Consider the following 20,861-nt stretch of genomic DNA (forward strand, 5'->3'; position numbering starts at 1 on the left):
GGGACTTAAGTAACTTCTCTTTCCGCCTTACATTGCATCCAATGGTGATTTGTTTTCCCTGTGAGTCTTTGGCCAAGGATTAAGTATTCTGTTCATTTTTCTTTTATGGAAGATGAAAGATGGCAGGCTGACCATAAGAACACTGGACTTTGAATGAGCACCAAGATTGCAACTAATGTGATTTAACCTGATGTGGTGGCCAAAGAGAGGTATTAAATCAAGGGCAAGGTTATAAAATCTTTTCACACTAAGCATGATTAAAATATGCGAAACACTACCCAGTGCACACATTCACCAAGATTATACCAGGGCTAGGGTTAAATTAAAAAGGCAGGTTGCAGAAGCTTGAATAGTATTCCATGAAATTCAAAAGGCTGAGAAGTAGTAGTGGATGCAATATGTTTTTTTTAAAAAAGGTGTTCATTACACATTAAGTTAATTAATAAGATCAGAGCTCTCGTATCAGACGTTAACATATCTGCATGGCTAGAGGATTGGCTAACGAGTAGAAGACAGAGTTGGGATAAGGGGATGCATTTTCAGGATGGCAAACTGTAACTAGTGGTGTGCCACAGGGATCATTACTAGGACCACAAATATTTACAAAATATAGGAATGTCTCAGAAGGGAAAAGCGAATGTACTATACCAAGTTTGCAGATGACGCAAGAATAAGTGTGAAAGCAAATGGTGAGAATAACAGAGTCCACAGTGATATAGACAGGTTAAGCAAGGGGGCAAAAATTTGGCAGATCAAATATAAAGTGAAGAATTTTAAAGTTTTGCACTTTGGCAGGAACAATAGAGGAACTAAATATCATTTAAATGGAGAAAGACTGCAGAAAGATACAGAACAAAGGTATTTAGGAGTCCACATGCTTAAATTGCAAAAAGCTAGCATCCAAGTTTAGCAAGCAATAGGGAAAGTAGATAGAATGTCGGCATTTATTTCAAAAGGAATGGTGCATAAAAAAGGGGGGCCTTTGCCAAAACTATACAAGGCACTAGTGTAACTATAGTTGGGAGACTGGGTCTCTTATCTAAGGAAAGATATACTGGCACCGGAGGCAGTCCAGAGAAGGTTTGCTAGGCTGATATGTACAGACCTTCTTATGAGGAGAGGTCAAGTTGATTGGACTGTTTTCATTGGAATTCCTGATGAAGGGCTTTTGCCCAAAATGTTGATTTTTCTGCTCCTCAGATGCTGCCTGACCTGCTGCTTTTCCAGCACCACTCTAATCTAGACTCTGATCTCCATCATTTGCAGTCCTCACTTTTGCCTTCATTGGAATACAGAAGAATAAGAGCCAACCTTATTGAAACCCAGAAGAGTCTTTGAGGACTTTACAGGTAGATGTGGACAGGTTAATGTCCCCTTGTGGGCGAGTCTAGGACCAGTGGACATAATTTCAGAATAAGGGGTGCACATTTAAGACACAGACAAGGAGAATTTTTTTTTCCTCTCAGAGGATACAGAATCTTCGGAATTCTTTCACACAAAGGGCTGTTGAGGAGGAGTACTTTCAAGACTGAGATAGACAGATTTCTAATCAGTAAGGGAATCAAGAGTTATGGGGAAAAACATATCAGATAAGACATAATCTCACTGAATGGTGCAGCAGATTTGATGAGCTGAATGGACTCCTTGTTCTCCTACATCATATGGTTGTCTTAGAGTCATAGAGATGTACAGCATGGAAACAGACCCTTCGGTCCAACCTGTCCATGCTGACCAGATATCCCAACCCAATCTAGTTCTACCTGCCAGCACCCGGCCCATATCCCTCCAAATCCTTCCTATTCATATGCCCAACCAAATGCCTCTTAAATGTTGCAATTGTACCAGCCTCCACCACTTCCTCTGGCAGCTCATTCCATACACATACCACCCTCTGTGTGAAGAAGTTGCCCCTGAGGTCTCTTTATATCTTTTCCCTCTCACCCTAAACCTATGCCCTCTAGTTCTGGACTCCTCCACCCCAGGGAAAAGACTTTGCCTATTTATCCTATCCATGCCCCTCATAATTTTGTAAATCTTTATAACGTCACCCCTCAGCCTCCGATACTCCATGGAAAACAGCCCCAGCCTGTTCAGTCTCTCCCTATAGCTCAAATCCTTCAACCCTGGCAACATCCTTGGAAAACTTTTCTGAACCCTTTCAAGTTTCACAACATCTTTCTGATAGGAAGGAGACCAGAATTGCACGCAATATTCCAACAGTGGCCTAACCAATGTTTTAATCTCCTAAAAGTATTTTGTCTACTAGGGAAATACAGAAAAGAGGACAGAAATTTAAAAGTAAGGTGGACAAATTTAGGAGTCAAATTAAGAAGTGCTTGTTCATATGAATGCTTTGAAAATCTTGAACTCTCTTCTCAAAGGTTGTGAATGTTAGGTGAACTGTTATTTCCAAGAATGAGATTGATAAGTTTCTTTTAACAGAAGGCTGTTGAAGGATATGTCACAAAAGCACAATAGAAATGAGGTAAAGATAAGGCATGATCAAATAGCATGGGCTCAAAAAACTGACTCGCCTATTCTTGCTCCAATGTTGGAACAAAGGCAAGCACAAATTAAGTAGGCAAAAACCCATTCAAGGATTTGAGAGAAAAGGCACATTTGGGAGTTGAGCTGCAAAGACAAATGTATTTGAGTATGCTTTCTTTGAAGAGAAATTTGGATGACAAATTTTACATGTGAGATGGGCATTGTATGGGGAGGGGGAACCATTTACAATGCAACTAGCACATGTATCAATATTTTAATGCAAATGGAGCAAGGCAGAAAAAAATTATCACATGGACAAGATCAAATCAGAAATGAAATGAAAAGATAGGAAAGAAACTAGCCTGACAAAAAGTAGACTTGTTCTGATGTACAAATGTTTGTGTTCATACCTGACTAATAGGATTTTGATCAAAATATTCTTCTACAAAGTATTCCAGCAACTGTAAAAAACAGAGAATAAAAAAACAAATCAAAATATTATAAGTGAAAGTCTGAAAGGAAACTATATGCTCAGAAAAACAGAATTAAAGTTTCAGGTTGATGACCTTTCATAAATTTATATTCCAATAAATGGCCCTTAACTGAAATATTAACTTTGTTGCTCGATTCACAGATGTTGCCTTACCTGTTGTTGAGCATTTCTAGCATTTTCTGTTATTTATGATTTAGGTTGTTTGCTTCCTAAACTGTAATAATGTGCACAAACAGTATAATCCAGTAAAAAGGCATGTCCATTAATAGTAATGTTACTCAGCCTCATCGCAAACTCCTGATAACAGCATATAAACTGGTATGTTGACAAATGCAGGAAAGAAGATACAACTCCAGATTGAAATGACAGAGCTATACTCAAGACAGACATTGGTGAGGCCACTTTATTCAATTGGGGTGGCACGGTGGCACACTGATTAGCACTGCTACCTCACAGTGCCAGCGACCCAGCTCTAATTCCAATCCCACACAACTGTCTGTGTGGAGTTTATATATTCCCCCCATGTCGATGTGGATTTCCTCCACGTGCTCTGATTTCTCTGCCACTCCAAAGATGTGCAGGTTAGGTGGATGGGCCATGCTAAATTGCCCTCTCATGTCCAGCCTAGAGGGATTAGCCGTGCGAAACGCAGGATTACAGTGATAGGGTAGGGAGGATCGGTGCGGGTGGGATAGTTCTTTGGAGGGTCGGTGTGGACTCAACGGGCCAATGGCCTGCTTCCACACTTCAAAGATATTTGGGCAGCACGGTGGCTCAGTGGTTAGCACTGCTGCCTCACAGTGCCAGGGACCCGGGTTCCACTCTTGAGAAACTATCATGCTCAATTGTCCATAGTGTTCAGGGATGTGCAGGCTATGTTGGTTAGTCATGGGAAATATAGGGTAGGGGAATGGGTATGGGTGGGAAGTCTATGTTAATTTTCACCCATGGTCTATCTGGAATGTTTGCATCAAAAATGGCTCTTCAGCTTGCTTAGCTTGGTATTTGACCACTGGTGTGGTCCTTACGTTTCATTGTTCATGTTTGGCCAACTGAGTATTTATCTTGCCATCCTCAGACTTGACTCAATTCCTTGATGTATTGCATTGATGCACTTCAGCATCTCTTTACTTATCTCCCTATAGGTGACAACTTCATTTGATTTATACAAGAATCCATCTTGATTTGTCATTTAATTTCTGTATGCCCAATACTGTCTTGTAGCAGCAGGTGTACCCATGTTGCTTTTGAGCTATTCTTTCATGCTGGACTACTTAGAGAATTGTATCGTGTAAAATAGTTTGGTTAATTTAAGCATGTTGTTTGCCTTCCAGATTCCATGTCTCTGATGGGTTGATGACTTCCAGAGCATATAAAAACGTTCTTCTCATTAGAAGTGGAAGATTTCATGCTCTGTCTTAGCATCTCAACTTTCTTCATATGGAGGAGTCCTGTGCTCAACTCTACGTACATTGCTGATATTTGTTTCCTCTGTTTGTATGTCACATCCACATGATATCTCTGCAAGTGAAGGAATATTCTTTGCAGATGCTTTGGAACATAGACAGGCAGGTCCAGGATTATACTTTGAAGCAGTTTCTGGTCATTGTCTCTCCCAAACAGGTGATTAAAATACTTAGCAGCAATGATAACAGTTAGGCACTTTTTCCTCAAACTGAGCATAGACTTGTTTAGTATGTGTTAACGCCCTACTTGCAAATGCAACTGTTTTTTCCCGCTACAGTGGAGTTGCATCCAAGTCACTGCAAGGTGATTTCATTGTTGCTGTTGTAGTATCTCAGCAATGACATTGTCAACATTAAATGCTTCATTCTAGAGAAAATGGTTTCTCGTTCTGTGCTTTATGCACCAATGTACATGCTTAGTAGTGAGTCTGTGTAGAGGTTCATGCTCTGATGACAAGTTAGGTAGGAACTTGGCTAGATTGTTCAAGAATTCAACAAATTATTGCACTGTTTTCATATTTGTGAAATTAATTTAAGAAAAACTTTCTGAATTGTCAAGGTTAAAATGTCGGGAGGCCTTCCAACGTGCACTTTACTTACCTTTAATGTTGAGGTAAGTCGGTTCGGTTTCAAATCCTGATCTTCCATTGATCTTGACATGTCTATTATCACATACAAGTGTCGCATCTGTAAGTTAGAAGATCAATCCAAGGACAACATTCAGAGTATTGTAACATGAACAACATAAACATAGATGCAAAGTACTGTGGCTGCTGGAAACCTGAAACAAATACAGAGAATGCTGGAGAAAATCAGCAGGTCTGATAGTATCAGTGGAGAAAGAAACTGAGTTAGGAGACAGAAACAGATTTCAAGTTTGAGTATAGTTTTAACTCAAAATGTTAACTTTGTTTCTCTCTCCACAGATGATGTCAGACCTACTGAGTTTCTCCAACATTCCCTATTTGTGTAATAACGATAATTTTTATTTAATACAGCACCATTAGCATAATGAAATATGCCAAGGTGCTATCTAAGAGCATTACTAAAATAAATTTGTCAAGGTCCACAAGATGATATTAGGACAGCTGACGAAAACCTTGGGTAGAGAGTTAAGTTTATCAACCATCATAAATGATTTACAGTAGCAGAGAGATTTAGTTCGGAAATTTTAGGGTCTTCATAGCTGAAGGCATGGCCACCTAATGGTAGAGTAATTAAGGTTAGAGATATGAAAGAGGGCAGAATTGGATGAATGCCGATATCTCAGAGTAGTAAAGCTTGATGTGATTAGAGATAGGGAGGATTGAGGCTATGAAAGGATTCAAAAGCAAGGAGAAGAGTTGGAAAATACAGGTATCACTTAACCAGAAGACAATGAAGATCAGATCATTCATATTTATAAACGGTAGAACATGGAAGACTGGCCAGGGATGCATTGGATTGGTCCAGTTGAGAGCTAATAGACAGTCAGGGGGGTTTCAGTAAGCAGGTATGCAGAGGTACAGTGGATTTCAGCAATTATGCAGCTTGCATATGCATGAATGCAATGAGTTTAATAAAATTCTATTTTGCAGAAAAACTGATGACAAGCTATTTAACTGTCATTCTGATGTCTGCAAAAAAATTAGAGATCACCTGCAAATCACTTACCATTCCAAGTCTAACTTGTCCATGGTGCTCAAATACCCTACAAGGAGATGCAGAATAAGTAAGGAGATGCAGAATAAGTAAGGGGAAACATCAACAAATCAAAATCAGGATCACAAATCAAAATCAGGATCATCCACAAGCACATTGATTAAACAGAGTCATTTTTAAATTATGAAAGGATTAACAGGCAGCCCGAAGAGTCATAAACAAACTCTGATTGTTGGAGAATCGAAGCAGAGGATGGTCTTGAAAGATTAGAAAGTCACACAAAATGGTGATCCATACTGTTCCATTCCCATGCCTTTTCCCCAAATTCATTTTCTTTCTCGTTATCAAAGATTCATCTACTTTGAAAAATTATGATGAATTCTGCGTCCCTGTTTCTGGGCTTTAATTTCCTGGGACACCGGGATTGGCTCTGGGGAAAATGGCACTTATATACAAAAATAATCCAGTTACTTCTAAATAGAGCCAAGGACTGAGTTTCTTGGGGGAGTTTTGCTGGTGCTGTGTGGGAGGGTTTAAATTAACTCAGTCGGGGTGGAGAAACCAGGAGTGAATATAATAAAATAATACTAAACAGTAACATCAGGGTGCACGGAACACTGGGAGAGGCAGATAGCACTAAAATACATAATAATAAGTAATAGGTGGACTCAGAATAAGGGAGAAAGTAATGAAGTCTAAATCACAGTTGCACTGCATATATTAACTGTACTCTGTTCAGTCAGATAAGACTGGGAGTTACAGGCCCCGATTGCCTTGTGAGATTATGACGTTGCAGTGATTAGGAGCCCTAATTTAAGGAAGGGCAGATCTAAGTGTTCAATATTCCTGGTTACAAGGTATTCAAAAAATATAGGAAAGGAAAGAAAGGTGGTAATTTTGGTTAAGGAGAGCATTACAGTGCTGAGAAAGAGGATGTTTCAGAGAGTTCAAGGACTGAATCAGTTTGGCGAGTGCTAAGGAATAGGAAGGGTGCAATTACATTGCTTGATATAATTTATAGACCACAACCTAGTGGGAAGAATACAGAGAAACAAATCTGCAAAGAAATTACAGAGGGGTGTAAACATCATATGGTGTTATAATGGGGCTTTAACTATTCGTATGTTGACTGGGACAGTGGTAGTAGTATAGGCAGAACGGGAAAAGCATTGCTAGATTGTATTTCTTACACAGTGTGTGTCCATCTAACAAGAAAGGAGACTCTGCTAGACCTGGTGCATGAGAATGAGGAAGACCAAATAAATCAAGTGACAGTGCAGGAACATTAGGGGACAGTGATCATTGCATCGAAGAAATGGTTTGGTCACAGTCAAGGTATATTCCCTCAAAATGGAAAGGTAGGACAAATAAATCCATAGCTCCCTTGATGATAAAAGAGATAGAAATTACGTTTTTAAAAAAGGATTCTTTTTACAAGTGTCTGATAGTAAATACAGTTGTGAACCAAGTACAGAATGTTCAGGGAGGTGAAAAAACAAATTTGAGAAACAACAAGGGATAATGACAAAAAAACAGCAGCTAATGTAAGAAGAAATCATAAAGTCTTCTAAAAGCACATTTCATCAATGGTAAATGGAGGAGTGGGGTGTGTCTCTATTGAGAGAGCAGCCCTATAGTCCTCTGGGACTATGGTAATTATTACTAACTGGCTCAGGTACTGGGGGAAGTTGTTTGAGACTGAGCAGCAACATGGATAGGTATGTGTTCAAGGAACACTTCATCCAGAAACAAACCGCTGATTTTTATTTTTCGATTCGGACCACTTGTGGAGGTGAGGAGACATCACAATGACACCAACTCTCTGACTGGCTTCTGGGAAGGCAAGTAGCTTACATGTGAACAATACACAGGCAGCAAGTCTCTAAACTTCAAGAGGCAGCAACTCTCTTTTCTCTCTCCGTAGTGAAGTAACCAAGAACTGAAAGACAGCTAATTTCTGCAACCATTCGCTTTAGGTTGGTACCTCTAATCAGTGACGAAGAAACTAAACAATTAACATGGCAATCCCCTGCCATGTGTCTTCAGCAAAAAAACTGAAAAGACTTGGATGTGAAGATCAAAGAACTTGGAAGAAATAAAAGGTCATCTCATTGTATCTTGTCTACTGATGCTTTTGAACTGGGTTTTCCCAATACGTTTCCCTCTCATTCATATAATATCCATGTTTGTTTTTTTGTCTGTATCTGTCTGTATGTGTATAGGGTTTAAATGGGGGCTAGCGTTTCAAATTGTAGAATTATATGCTTACAATTCAAATTTTGTGTTTACCTCTCATTTGAATCGATTTATTTATAACAAATAGTTGATGTTAAGAAATTTGTTTTCCGTTATCTGAGTCCATCCGTCAGACAGACAAACTGTGGACTTTGAGTTGTTTGATTAAATCTTTTACTTTTGTTCTGGATGGGAGTTTGCTCACTGAGCTGGAAGGTTTGGTTTCAGACTTTTCATCACTATATGACGTAACATCATCAGTGAGCTCCAGTGAAGCGCTAGTGTTATGTCCTGCTTTCTATTTGTGTTTTTAGGTTTCTTTCGGTGTTTGGTGATGTCATTTCTGGTTCTTTTTCTCAGAGGATGGTGGATGGGGTCCAAATCGATGCATTTGTTGATAGAGTTCCTTCTCGGAATTCTCATGCCTCTGTTTGACTTGTCCTAGGATGTGGTGTCCTTCATCATCTGTAAGTAAGGGTACTAGTGATAGGGGTCATGACTTTTTGTAGCTAGTTGATTTTTACGTATCCTAGTGGCTAGTATTCTGCCTGTTTGTCCAATGTAGTGCTTGCTACAGTCCTTGCAAGGTATTGTATAAATGATGTTCATTTTGCTTGCTGTCTGTATCGGGTCTTTTAAGTTAACTAGCTGCAGTTTAATTGTGTTTGTGGGTTAACATGATGCCAAGATGTCTGAGTAGTCTGGCAGTCATTTCAGAGATGTCTTTGATGTAGGATAAAGTGGCTAGCTTTTCTGGGCACATTCTGTCTGCTTGTTTGGGTTTGTTGCTGAGAAATCGGTGGACCGTGTTTATTGGGTACCTGTCCTTCTTGAAAATGCTGTATAAGTGATTTTCTTCTGCTCTTCGTAGTTCCTCGGTGCTGCAGGGTATGGTGGCTCATTGAAATAATGTTCCAATGCAGCTTCATTTGCTTCTGTAGTTGAGTATTTAGTCTGTATGTGTCGTTTTCCTGTAGACACTGGTTTGAAGTTCCCCCACGGATTGTTCACTCTACTGTGACATCTAGGAATGGCAGTTTGTTGTTGTTTTCTTCCTCATTTGTGCATTTTATGCCAGTAAGGATATTATCAGTAGTCTTGAAGGTTTCATCTAATTTGTTTTGTTTAGTGATGACAAAGGAGTTATCCACGTAGTGGACCCAAAGTTTGGGTTGGATGGTTGGAAGAGCTGTTTATTCAAGTCTCTGCATTACTGCTTCTGCTAGGAACCCTGATATCGGAGATCTTATGGGTGTTCCGTTGATTTGCTTGTAGGTCTTGTTATTGAAACTGAAATAGGTAGGGAGGCACAGGTCTATTCGTTTGATGATGTTATCTTTGCTGATGAAGTTGGCGGTGTCTGTTGTTTGTGTCTTTGGTTCTTCTAATAGTGTTGTCAGTATTTCTGATTGGGTGAGGAAAGGTTAGCATATGCAGCAGGAATTGTTAGGAGTCTTTGTTAACTGATTAATTTCAAACCTGATTTGTCACCCCTTTGCTTTGGGGATACAGCAGGAATTGGCTGTCTTAACAGAAAAAAAAGTTGACAAATTCCTTTTAGCTATGAAGAACAGGGCGCAGTGTATGATGAAATGTGGTATCGAGCAGAGCAAATGAATCATACTGCAAGCCTAGATCAATTCAAAACGTGTCCCGAGTAACACTGGACCCCTATTTACAAGATCATTGATAAGCATCATCTTGTAACACACAGGATTGTGAAATCCTAGCACATATTGACCAAAGAATGTAGACTTGTTGCAGATAATAGTACAAAACCCCCTGGCAGATTTCTCAACTTGTACATGGAAGAAATAGAACTGCTGTTCCTCTTAAAAGATTAATTTAAGTTTCTATTAAGATCAGAGAATCCACAGAGTTGTTACAGCACAGAACGATGTCATCGGCCCATCGTATCCGCGCCGGCTCTATGCTCTACTGCCAATTTCCTGCCTTTTCCCAAAATTCCAAAATTTCACAATCCAAAAAAAAACCGACGCCCTCTTGTTTGCCTCAACTGAGTCTGAGAGGCATTGGAAATGCTCAGATGTATCTGTGAAATCAAATATAACAAAAATATTATCTACATGGTGGAAGCATGCGAGTGGTTTATTACTATAGACAGACAATACTCAGTTCCACAATGCATAAAATTAATTTTCATGCTGCTGTCCTTCAATAAATAGAAGTAAAATAACTTGGACCCTATATTACCTTTTCCGTTTTTCTTTGGAGAGAAGGTCATCAATAGTAGCTTTAAGGGAACCAGTCTCATCTTCTTTCAGGACTTCCCTGCAAAGAAAAGTAACAGATAGTTGGAAGAAATTTCTCATATTCAAGTAAGACATTCTATGCAAAGACAAAGCATTTAAATGCTGTGTTCAGGATCGAGTTGAAGATTAACATGGCGAGGCAATAGCCTAATGATATTATCACTAGGCTACTAATCCAGAGACTCAGGTAATGTTCTGAATTTGAATCCCACCTTGATGAATGATGGAATTTTAAATCAATACTGAATATAATATCAAGAGTCTAATGATGACCATGTTGTCGATTGTCAGGAAGAGAAAAAATATATTTTGTTAAATAATGTACTTTAGAAAACAAAACTGACACCCTGACCTCATCTGGTCCACATACAAATCCACTGGGAAGGTGATAATAGAGTCATAGAGATGTACAGCACGGAAACAGACCCTTCGGTCCAATCCATCCATGCCGACCAGATATCCCAACCAAGTCTAGTCCCACCTGCCAGCACCTGGCCCATATCCCTCCAAACCCTTCCTATTCGTATACCCATCCAAATGTCTCTTAAATGTTGCAATTGTACTTAGTGGTATTTTTGCTAGACTATTAATCCAGAAACTGAGCTAAAGGCAGATGGTGGGATTTGAATTCAACAAAAATATTGGGAATTAAAAATCTTCTGATGACCATTGTCAATTGTCACCTGGCTCACCAACATCATTCAGGGAAGAAAATCTGCCATCCTCACCTGATCTGGTCTATATATAACTCCAGACCCCAAACCACTCAGTTGTATCAATCACTTAGTGGGTTTTGAGAAGATTTGTAGCTCAAGTTGAAGTTCTGGATGTAGGTTTGCTCGCTAAGCTAGAAGGTCCATTTGCAGACATTTCGGTAACTACTCGGTAACATCTTCAGTGGGCCTCCAGGCAAAGTACTGCTGATGATTCCTGCTTTCTATTTATATGTTTGGGCTTCTTTGGGTCGGTGAGGTCATTTCCTGTAGTGATGTCATTTCCAGTTCTTTTTAACTCAATGTGTTTGTTGATAGAGTTCCGGTTGAAATGCCATGCTTCTAGGAATTCTCGTGTGTGACTCTGTTTGGCTTGTCCTAGGATGGAAGTGTTGTCCCAGTCGAAGCAGTGTCCTTCCTTATCTGTATGTAAGGATACTTGTGAGACCCAAGACATGACCCTCTCTCACTAGTATCCCCTAGTATGCCAGAATAGATGGCAGAGGCAGGTACAATTAACAACATTTAAGGTATCTGGATGGGTACATGAATAAAAAGAGTTTAGAGGGATATGGGCCAAGTGCTGGTCAATGGGACTTGATTAGTTTAGAATATCTAGCTGGTATGGACGAGGTGGACCAAAGGGTCTGTTTCTACACACATTATAGCTCTATAACTCAATGTCATTAATAATCTGCTCACTGACACCTAGGTTGTGTTCTGCTAGGGCCACTCAGCTCCTGACCTCATTGTCCCTGTTTGAACCATGGCTGCAAAAAAAAAAAGCTGAATTCCAGAGGTGAGGAAAGAGTGACAGCTCTTAATGTCAAGGCTTCATTTGACCAAGCGTGTATCAAAGAGCCAGAGCAAAACCTGAACCAATGGGTATCAGAGGGCAAACTTTCTGCTGCTTGGAGTCATACCTGGCACACAGGAAGATAGTCGTGGCTGATGGAGTTGAGTTATTTCAGTTCCAGAACATGAATTCTGCATGAATTCCTCAGGATTGAGTCCTAAGCCCCACCATCTTCAGCTGTTTCATCAATGACTTTCTGTCCATCATAAGGTTGCCGATGTTCGCCAATTATTGCACAATGTTCAGCACTACTCGCAACTCCTCAGATACCGAAGCAGTCGACACTCATATGCAACAAGATATACACAATATCCAGGCTTGGGCTGACAAGTGGTAAGTAACATTCATGCCACACAAATGCCCAGTAATGACCATCTCCAGTAACAGGCAATATAACAACTGCTCCTTGACATTCAATGGTGCTACCATTACTGAGCCCCCACTATCAATATTCATGGGTTATCATGGAGAGAAACTCAACATAAACACATGACTACAATAGCAGATAAGAGGCTAGGAATACTGCGAGCAACTCACCTCCTCACTCCCCAAAGCTTATGCACCATCTACAAGGCACAAGTGAGGAGTGTGATGGAATATACCCACTTGCCTGGATGGGTGCAGCCCCAACAACATTCAAAAAGCTTGACTATATCCAAGACAAAGCAGTTCTCTAGACTGACGTCACATTCACAAGCATCCACTCACTCCAGCACTGATGCTTAGAAGCAGCAGTGTGTACTACCTCAAAATGCACTGCAGAAATTCACCAAAGATCCTCAAACAGCACCTTCCAAACTTACAACCACTTCCATCTAACAAGACAAGAGCACCAGATAGATAGCAACACTACTACCTGCAAGTTTCCCTCCAAGACACTCACAATCCTGACTTGGGAACATATCACCGTTCCTTCACTGTCACTGGGGAATCCCTCTCTAAGGGCATTGTGGATCAACCCAAAGCTTATGGATTGCAGTGCTTGGAGAAGGCAGCTCACTATTACCTTCTCAAAGGCAATTAGAGACGGGCAATAAATGCTGGCAGGCCAGTGATGGCCACATCCCATGAATGTTTTGTTTTAAATCCAATGTGGTTGACTCTTAACTGTCCTCTGAGCAATTAGACGAGTAATAACTGCTGGCTTGGTCAGCGATTCCCACATCAATGAACACAGATTCAGTATAAACTCAAGTATAGAATACTAATTGGCAGTTCAATTCAAAAATGAGGCAATGGCATATTCTTAAATTGCAGCAAGGACAAAGGCCATCTGATCTGCCAGGTCTACGCTGGCTCTCCTTGGAAGCAATGTAGCTTGTGCCATTCCCCTAGCTCCGCCTATTACCCAGCACATTCCTGCCTTTCAGGTAAGTAAAAATGCAACTTCCTCCTGAACACTTTGATTAAATCTGCCTCCACCACATGCTTGAGAAATACATCCTAACCACTCACTGCGTGAATAAGGTTTCCTCATGTCACCATTGTATCTTATTGTGATTTCCCATAAATCTATACCCAGTTGTTCTTGATCCTCCTGCAAGTGAGAACATTCTTTCCTAACTACTCTGACTAGACCCCTCAAGATTTTGAATATCCCTATCAAATCCCCTTTCAAGCTTTTTCTTCTCCAAGACAAACAGGCCCAACTTTTCCAATCAATCTACATAACCCACCAACATGGTACTACTCAGGAATCCAAGGAAGACTTGAAAATTATGGTCTCTACAATTTACGCACTTTCTTCAGTATGCTTTAATGGATTACATCCAGTCCTGCCTTTTCCACCCTTAAACGTGTCTGCCTTACTTCCTGTTATACCATGATCTGTGTAGCATCTTGTTCATAAAGAATTATGAGACGGCACAATGACCTAGTGGACCCGGGTTCAATTCCAGCCCCAGGCAACTGATCTGTGTGGAGTTTGTACGTTCTCCCAGTGTCTGCATGGGTTTCCTCCAGGTGTTTTCTGGTTTCCAAAGATGTGCAGGTCAGATGAATTGACCATGAAAAATTGCCCATAGTGTTCAGGGATGTGTAGATCAGGTGCATTAGTCAGGGGAGAAAGTGAGGTCTGCAGATGCTGGAGATCAGAGCTGGAAATGTGTTGCTGGAAAAGCGCAGCAGGTCAGGCAGCATCCAGGGAACAGGAGAATCGACGTTTCGGGCATAAGCCCTTCTTCAGGAACCCAGGGGTAAATATAGGGTAATAGGATAGAGGAAATGAGTCTGGGTGGGTTACTCTTCGGAGGGCCAGTGTGGAGTTGTTGGGCCGAAGGGCCTGTTTCCACACTGTAGGGATTCGATAATTCTATTAACTTAATAGCTCACCCATGCCCATTGCCTCAATGCGTAAATCCCTTTTGGAGGCCTCATGGGCCCTACTCCTCCATTTACCATGTTTTTATTCTTTAAATGCTTTTTCAAACACTTCATGATTGTCTCAGCTGCTTGTCGCTTTTTATACCATTTGCTTATCTTAAATGATTTTTCACTTACCTACTGAACCTTGATATATTCAGCCTGATTCTCCAATTGATGTGTCTTAAACACACTTTGCCTCTTCATCTTGGTCTGGTTTGTCTTTCAGAGAGCTCTGGATTTCTTTGTAGATGCTGGAGATCTGAAATCTGGATTTGTTTCCTTTTGCTTCCATACACATTACAGTGCTATATTCAGTCTTCTCTAAAAGCAGCCCATTGTTCAGATACTGTTTTGCTTGCCACAATTCACTCTAATTAATCTGGGTCAGATCCTTTCTTACCCCATTAAAGATGGCTTTCTCTCAGATAATTCCTTATGTGTTGATCATTCATTGTTCTTTTCCTTGGCAAACCTAAACCTTATTATATAAATGATCACTGTCCCCTGAATGGTTCTTGACTGGCACTTGATCCACTTGGCTCATCTTATTCCCAAGAACCAAGGTCCACTGAAAAGGAGTCAGTACTGCACTTGGAAGCATAATGCTGTAGGAAGTTTTGCTGAGGGCATTCAAGGAACTCTTGCCCCTTTCTACCCAGTCTATTTTTGGATAATCGAACACTCCTATTATAATCCATTCTACAATTCTTGAACATCTTTAATTTCCTTGAAAATTTTTTTCTTATATTTCTTCCCCAGTTGATGACCAAAGACAACAGCACGCAAAGCATATGCACCTCTTGCGTTCCTTAGCTCCAACCAACCAGATTTTGAACTAGACATCCCTGGAACATGCTCTCTCTTCAGCACTGCAATGCTACAATTAATGATTGATGCTATCCCTTCCCATTTTCTGATCTTTCTTGAACGCTCTCGTCTCTGTAAATATTTAAAATTAAATCCTGCACTTCTTTGAGCCAAGTTTCTGTTACAGCTACATCACATTTTCACATGGCAATCTGCACCTGTTACTCATCAAACTTATTTACCACATTCACACCCATGTAAAGTAGCCCTAATTTTGACTAATATCCCCAAGGTGCCATTTTTCAGATGAGGCATTAAATGGAGCCCACATCTGCCCACCAAGCTTTGATTTAAACATCATGGAGCAATATTCAAAACAGCACAGAAATGTTCAATCTTGAGTAAAACTAGAATACATACCAAGTGCGTTCATAGCCTCCTTCCCAACGCTTGGTTTTTTCTGCTTCGTCATACATTTTTCCTGTGAGTTTCTTTGATAGCTCTAAACTTTAAAATAACAAGTAATTACAAAACATTGCATTTTCTATTATTGCTCACAAAGAATAATCATCATGCTCACTCTATTACTCTAGATCTAAAAATGCACTCCCATTTCCCATCAAGTCCCTCAAAAAAAATGCAGATAATAACACAAGTCTAAATTTCCAACTGCTCAGTCTGTGGCCTAGCCTCATGCTTCTCCGGACATATGAACATTAGAGAAATTTTAAGAGCAGGATTTATAATCAATATTGGTGTGATCTTCCTGAAAAAACAAAATTCTCATCCAAGAAATTCATCTAATAGCTTAGCCACAAGTTATAGGTTTGTGCTGATTTACTTAAATTTAGAGCCAGCTAAAGGCCTGGTAGAAAAGTCCTATACATCACAGATTAGTCATTATACTCCAAAACCAAATGTGTATCCCTGCCATCACTCACAGCTCATATCTATAAATCAGTAATAGCCAAGTATTAGAGAACTACCAAAGGGTGGACAGGCTTTGCACTATACAGTAAATGGCAGAACCTATACAAAGACATGTAGGCATACAGGTCCACAGTTCCCTGAAAGTGACAATGCAAGTGGATAAGGAAGGAGAAAGCATGGACTGCAGATTCTGGAGATCAGAGTCAAAACATGTCATGCTGGAAAAGCACAGCCAGTCGAGCAGCACCTGAGGAGCAGGACAGTCGACATGGGGAGTGATCGTAATAAGTCGGAGCAGAGGGCGGAGCAGATAAGTGGGAAAGAAGATGGACTAGTAGCACAGATCAACAGGTTGGTGCCAAGTTGGAGGGCTGGATCTGGGACAAGGTGGAGGGAGGGGAGATGAGAAAACTGGTGAAATCAACATTAATCCCGTGTGATTGGAGGGAGTCAAGACGAAAGATGAGGTGTTCTTCCTCCAGGCGTCAGGTGGCTAGAATCTGGTGATGGAGGCCCAGGACTTGCATGTCCTTGATGGAGTGGGAAGGGGAGTTGAAGTGTTCAGCCACAAGACGGAGGGGTTGTTTAATGCATGTATCCCGGAGATGTTCTCTGAAACATTCTACAAGTTGGAGTCTTATCTCCACAACGTAGAGGGGACTACATCAGAGCAACAGACACAGTAAATAACGTGTGTGAAGGTGCAGGAAAATCTCTGCCGGATGTGGAAGGATTACAGGAAATTGTCTGCTGGATGTGGAAGGACTGCAGGATACAGTAGTTAAGAAGATATATGACATGCCTGCCTTTATTAGTCGGGGCACAGAGTATAAAAATTGGCTAGCCACGTTGCAGCTCTATACAACTTTAATTATGCTACATTTGGAATAGTGAATACAGTTCTGGTTGTGACATTACTAAAAGGATGTGGAGGCTTCACAGAGGGTAGAGAAACAGCTTACCAGGATATTGCCTGGTTTGGAGGATATGAGCTATGAGGAGAGACTTGATAAACTTGGTTTATTTTCAGTTGAACGTCGAAGGATGAGGGGGGACCTGATAGAAATTTACAAAATTATATAGAGGCATGGATAGAATAGATATTCAGAGTCTATCTCCCAGAGTAGAAATGTCAATTATTAGAGATATAGGTTTAAGGTAAAAGGGAGTAAGTTTAAAGGAAATGTGAATTGCAAGTTTTTTGAGAAAGTGTCTGGAATGTGCCATCAGTGGTGGCAGTGGAGGCAGATGCAATAGCAACATTTAAGAGGCATCTTATCAGATAAATGAATAGGCAGGAATTAGAGGGATATGGAGCGCATAGAGGCAAAAGGTTTTAGTTTAGGAAGGCATGATGTGTCAGTGCAATCTTGGTGGACCAAAGTACCTGTTTTTGTGCTGTAATTTTCTTTGTTTTGTGTATTCCCTCAAGGAGTTGGTGATTTCAATACAGAAATCAAAGAGGCAAAATCAGGGCAGAGATTGTCAAAGAAGAATGAAAGCAGATATGGTTATACAGCAAATTGATCATATGGCTTTCACTGCTTATATAGGAGTTGTAGTGTCTGCCTTTAATGACTCAGAATTTGTCTCGTACTCCATAGACAGCTCTCAAGATCCACAACCTGTTTACTCCGTAGCCCATACTGCTCCCTGAAACCATCATACATGATCCCAAATCTCTCATAACCCCCACCCCTCACCCACAAGAGCAATAGAAATAAACCATTCAGCGCAGAGTCTTTTCTGTCGTTCAATTAAATCATGGATGATCTGATAGTCCTCAACTTCATTCTCCTGTCTTTACCCCATAACCTTTGATTCCCTTACTGGTTAAAGATCTTACTATTTTAGCCTTGAATGTACTTAACAACCCTGCCTCAATAGCCCTCTGCAGTAAACAGTTCCACAGATTCACTAGTCTCTGAGAAGTTGTTCCTCCTGACCCTTTAATCTGAGGGGCCCTCAAGTCCTAGACTTTCCAACAAGAGGGACACCTCTCCCCATCTAACCTGACAAGCCTCCCCAAGAACATTATATGTTTCAATTAGGTATTGTTTTCCAGGTATTCAGCTATTAAATCTTATGTAACGGGCTCTAGCAATTTCCCCACTATCAGCAGATGACTGGTCTATAATTCTCAATTTTCTCTCTGTTTCCCTTTGTAAATAAAGGGGTTACATTATCCCCAATTTGTAGAAACTGTTCAAGCATCTAAAAAATCTTGGAAGCCGACCATCAATGCATTCACTATTTCTACTTCCTTGCATACCCTGGGATGTAGGTTAACTGGCCCTGGGTATTTATCTGCCTTCAATCCCATCAATTTCCCCAACACCATTTCCTTCTAACACTGATTTTCTTTCATTCCTCTCTCTCACTAAATCCCACATACCACATGTTTCATCCTTTGTGAATACAGAACCCAAGTAGGTTGAGTTAGTCAGTGATTTCTTTGTTCTGCATTATAAATTCTCATTTCTAACAATAAGGAATCAACATTTGCCTTCACCAAACTTATTATCTTCATGCACCTAAAGAAATATTTATAGTCAATTTTTACATCCCCTGCAAACATACTCTATTTTCCCTTTCTTAATCAATCCCTTTGCCCCCTTTCTCTGAATTCTAAGCCAATCTCACTTCTCAGGTCTGTTGCTTTTTTGACTAATTTGTACACTTCTTCCTTGGATCTAATAATGTCTCTAATTTCTCTTGCAAGCCATGGTTTAGTCACCTTTCCAGTTTTACTTTTGCACCAAACATGAAAGAATGATTGTTGCAGTTCACCCCTGCATTCTTTGAATGTTTTCCATTGACTTTTAATTGTCATCCATTCAAGCAACATCCCCCAATCTATCATAGCCAACTCATGCCTTCTGAAAAGCCAAACATAGTACATTCCCAACTTCTCCTTTATTTACCCTGACCTCCTTACATAACTAATAACTCTGGCATGAGTTTCCTTTCATGAAGCCATGTTGATGATGTTTGATTATCTTCTGTATTTCCTAATGCTCTGCTGTTACATCCTTTATAATAAACTGTTAACATTTCTCAGTGACTTGGCCTATCGTTACTGGTTTTTGTCTCCTTTTTGAATAAGGGAGTAACATCGGCAGTTCTTCAATCCTCCTGGACTTTATCAGAATCTAAGGATACTTGGAAAATGACTACTAGCACTTTTTCTTTGGCAGTCTCCTTGATCTCCATTAGTTTCCCTCGCACATTTTCCTCTGGTGAAGTTAATGCATTTATTTCCTTCCACCTCTTTAGCTCTTTTATTATTTAGCATTTTAGAACGCTTTCAGTGTCTGCCCATGAACACTGACTCAAGTACTTATTTCCATTTTCTGATTCCCCATTATTAATTTGCCAGCCTCATTTTGTAGGGTGCCCATGTTCACCTTTGCTTTTCTCTTACATTTAATATAAAGAAACTTTTACTGTCTGTTTTTGCACTTGCATTTTTTGCATTACTTGCTAGTTTGCCCTCATAGTTTATTTTCTCCCTCTTCATATTTTGGGTCATTGTCTTTTGGCATTTAAAAGTTTTCCAATCCCGAGATGGAGCAATTTATCGATGAAGAGAGGCTGGATAAGCTTGGGTTATATTTGTTGGAGCAGAGAAGACAGAGAGGTGTATAAGATTATGAGGGGCATAGGCAAGTTAGATAGAAATCCAACTTGGTTCCCTTAGTTGAAGGATCAATAACAAAAGGACATGACTTTAAGGTGAACAGGATCATGTTTAGACAGGATTTAAAGAAAACGATTTTCACCCAGAAGGTGATGGGAATCTGGAACGTACTGCCTGGGAAGATAGTGGAGACGGAAGAGCCCACAACCTTTAAAAAGTGCTTGGATGAGTACTTGAAGTGTCATAATATTCAAGGCTATGGGCCAAGCACTGGAAAGTGGGATCAGAGTAGGTGCTTTGTCAGTGCACACTCAATGAGACAAAGGGCATCTTCTGTGCTGTACGATTCTGTGAATCCTATGGTTTCCCACTAATCATTGCCACATAACATGAGTTTTTGTCTTTCAATATAATAATATTTTTAACTTGCTTGGTTAACCATGGTGTTTTAACCCCTTCCTAGAATCACTTCATCATCATATTTGCTGCAAGTTATGAATTATTCTCTTAAATGTTTGCACACAGTCTTTTCTGTTACAATCCTTTCCCAATCCACTCTGTCGTCATCACAACATAATTACTTCACTTGTTACTTTTAGCACAGTTGGTTCTGACCCAAATCATCCCCCACACCCTCAAAGCCCAGTTGGTTTTCTCACTATTTTCCCCCTCCCACCACCATGGTCCCATCCCCACAGCCTCACATTGTCCCCACCCACCCCGTGCCTCACCAGAACTATCACAGATCCCCACAGCCTCACACCTACCTACCCCCGCCCCATTCTCCTCTATCCCTGACTGAAATCACAGTCTTGTTCCCTAACTCTGACCAAATCCCTTTCATCTGCTCACCTTGATTTCGCGCAACGGACTATATTTTAGCATTCACCCCCCAGCCCGAACCGAGTTTAAGGTGACACCAACTAGAAGCTCTCTGCGTAACACACAATCATACC

The 20,861-nt window shown here is 40.4% G+C and overlaps 1 protein-coding gene across 3 annotated transcripts in view; it reads right to left on the reverse strand.

The window, feature by feature from the left end:
- Positions 1-20,861, reverse strand: part of gtf2h2 (general transcription factor IIH, polypeptide 2) — a 41,904-nt gene extending 21,043 nt beyond the window's left edge. For 2 of the 3 annotated variants that reach the window (XM_043707915.1, XM_043707894.1), the window contains exons 1-6: positions 20,758-20,861; positions 15,756-15,842; positions 10,537-10,614; positions 6,100-6,136; positions 5,047-5,133; positions 2,898-2,948 (exon numbers count right to left, since the gene is read on the reverse strand). In XM_043707915.1, coding sequence (XP_043563850.1) covers positions 2,898-2,948; positions 5,047-5,133; positions 6,100-6,136; positions 10,537-10,614; positions 15,756-15,811 — 309 coding nt within the window. In that variant the 5' untranslated portion in view covers positions 15,812-15,842; positions 20,758-20,861. The remainder of the gene's footprint in view (positions 1-2,897; positions 2,949-5,046; positions 5,134-6,099; positions 6,137-10,536; positions 10,615-15,755; positions 15,843-20,757) is intronic. The other variant, XM_043707904.1, reaches the window with a different exon arrangement.

Source organism: Chiloscyllium plagiosum, chromosome 2 (assembly GCF_004010195.1).
Source record: "Chiloscyllium plagiosum isolate BGI_BamShark_2017 chromosome 2, ASM401019v2, whole genome shotgun sequence".
NCBI lineage: Eukaryota > Metazoa > Chordata > Chondrichthyes > Orectolobiformes > Hemiscylliidae > Chiloscyllium > Chiloscyllium plagiosum.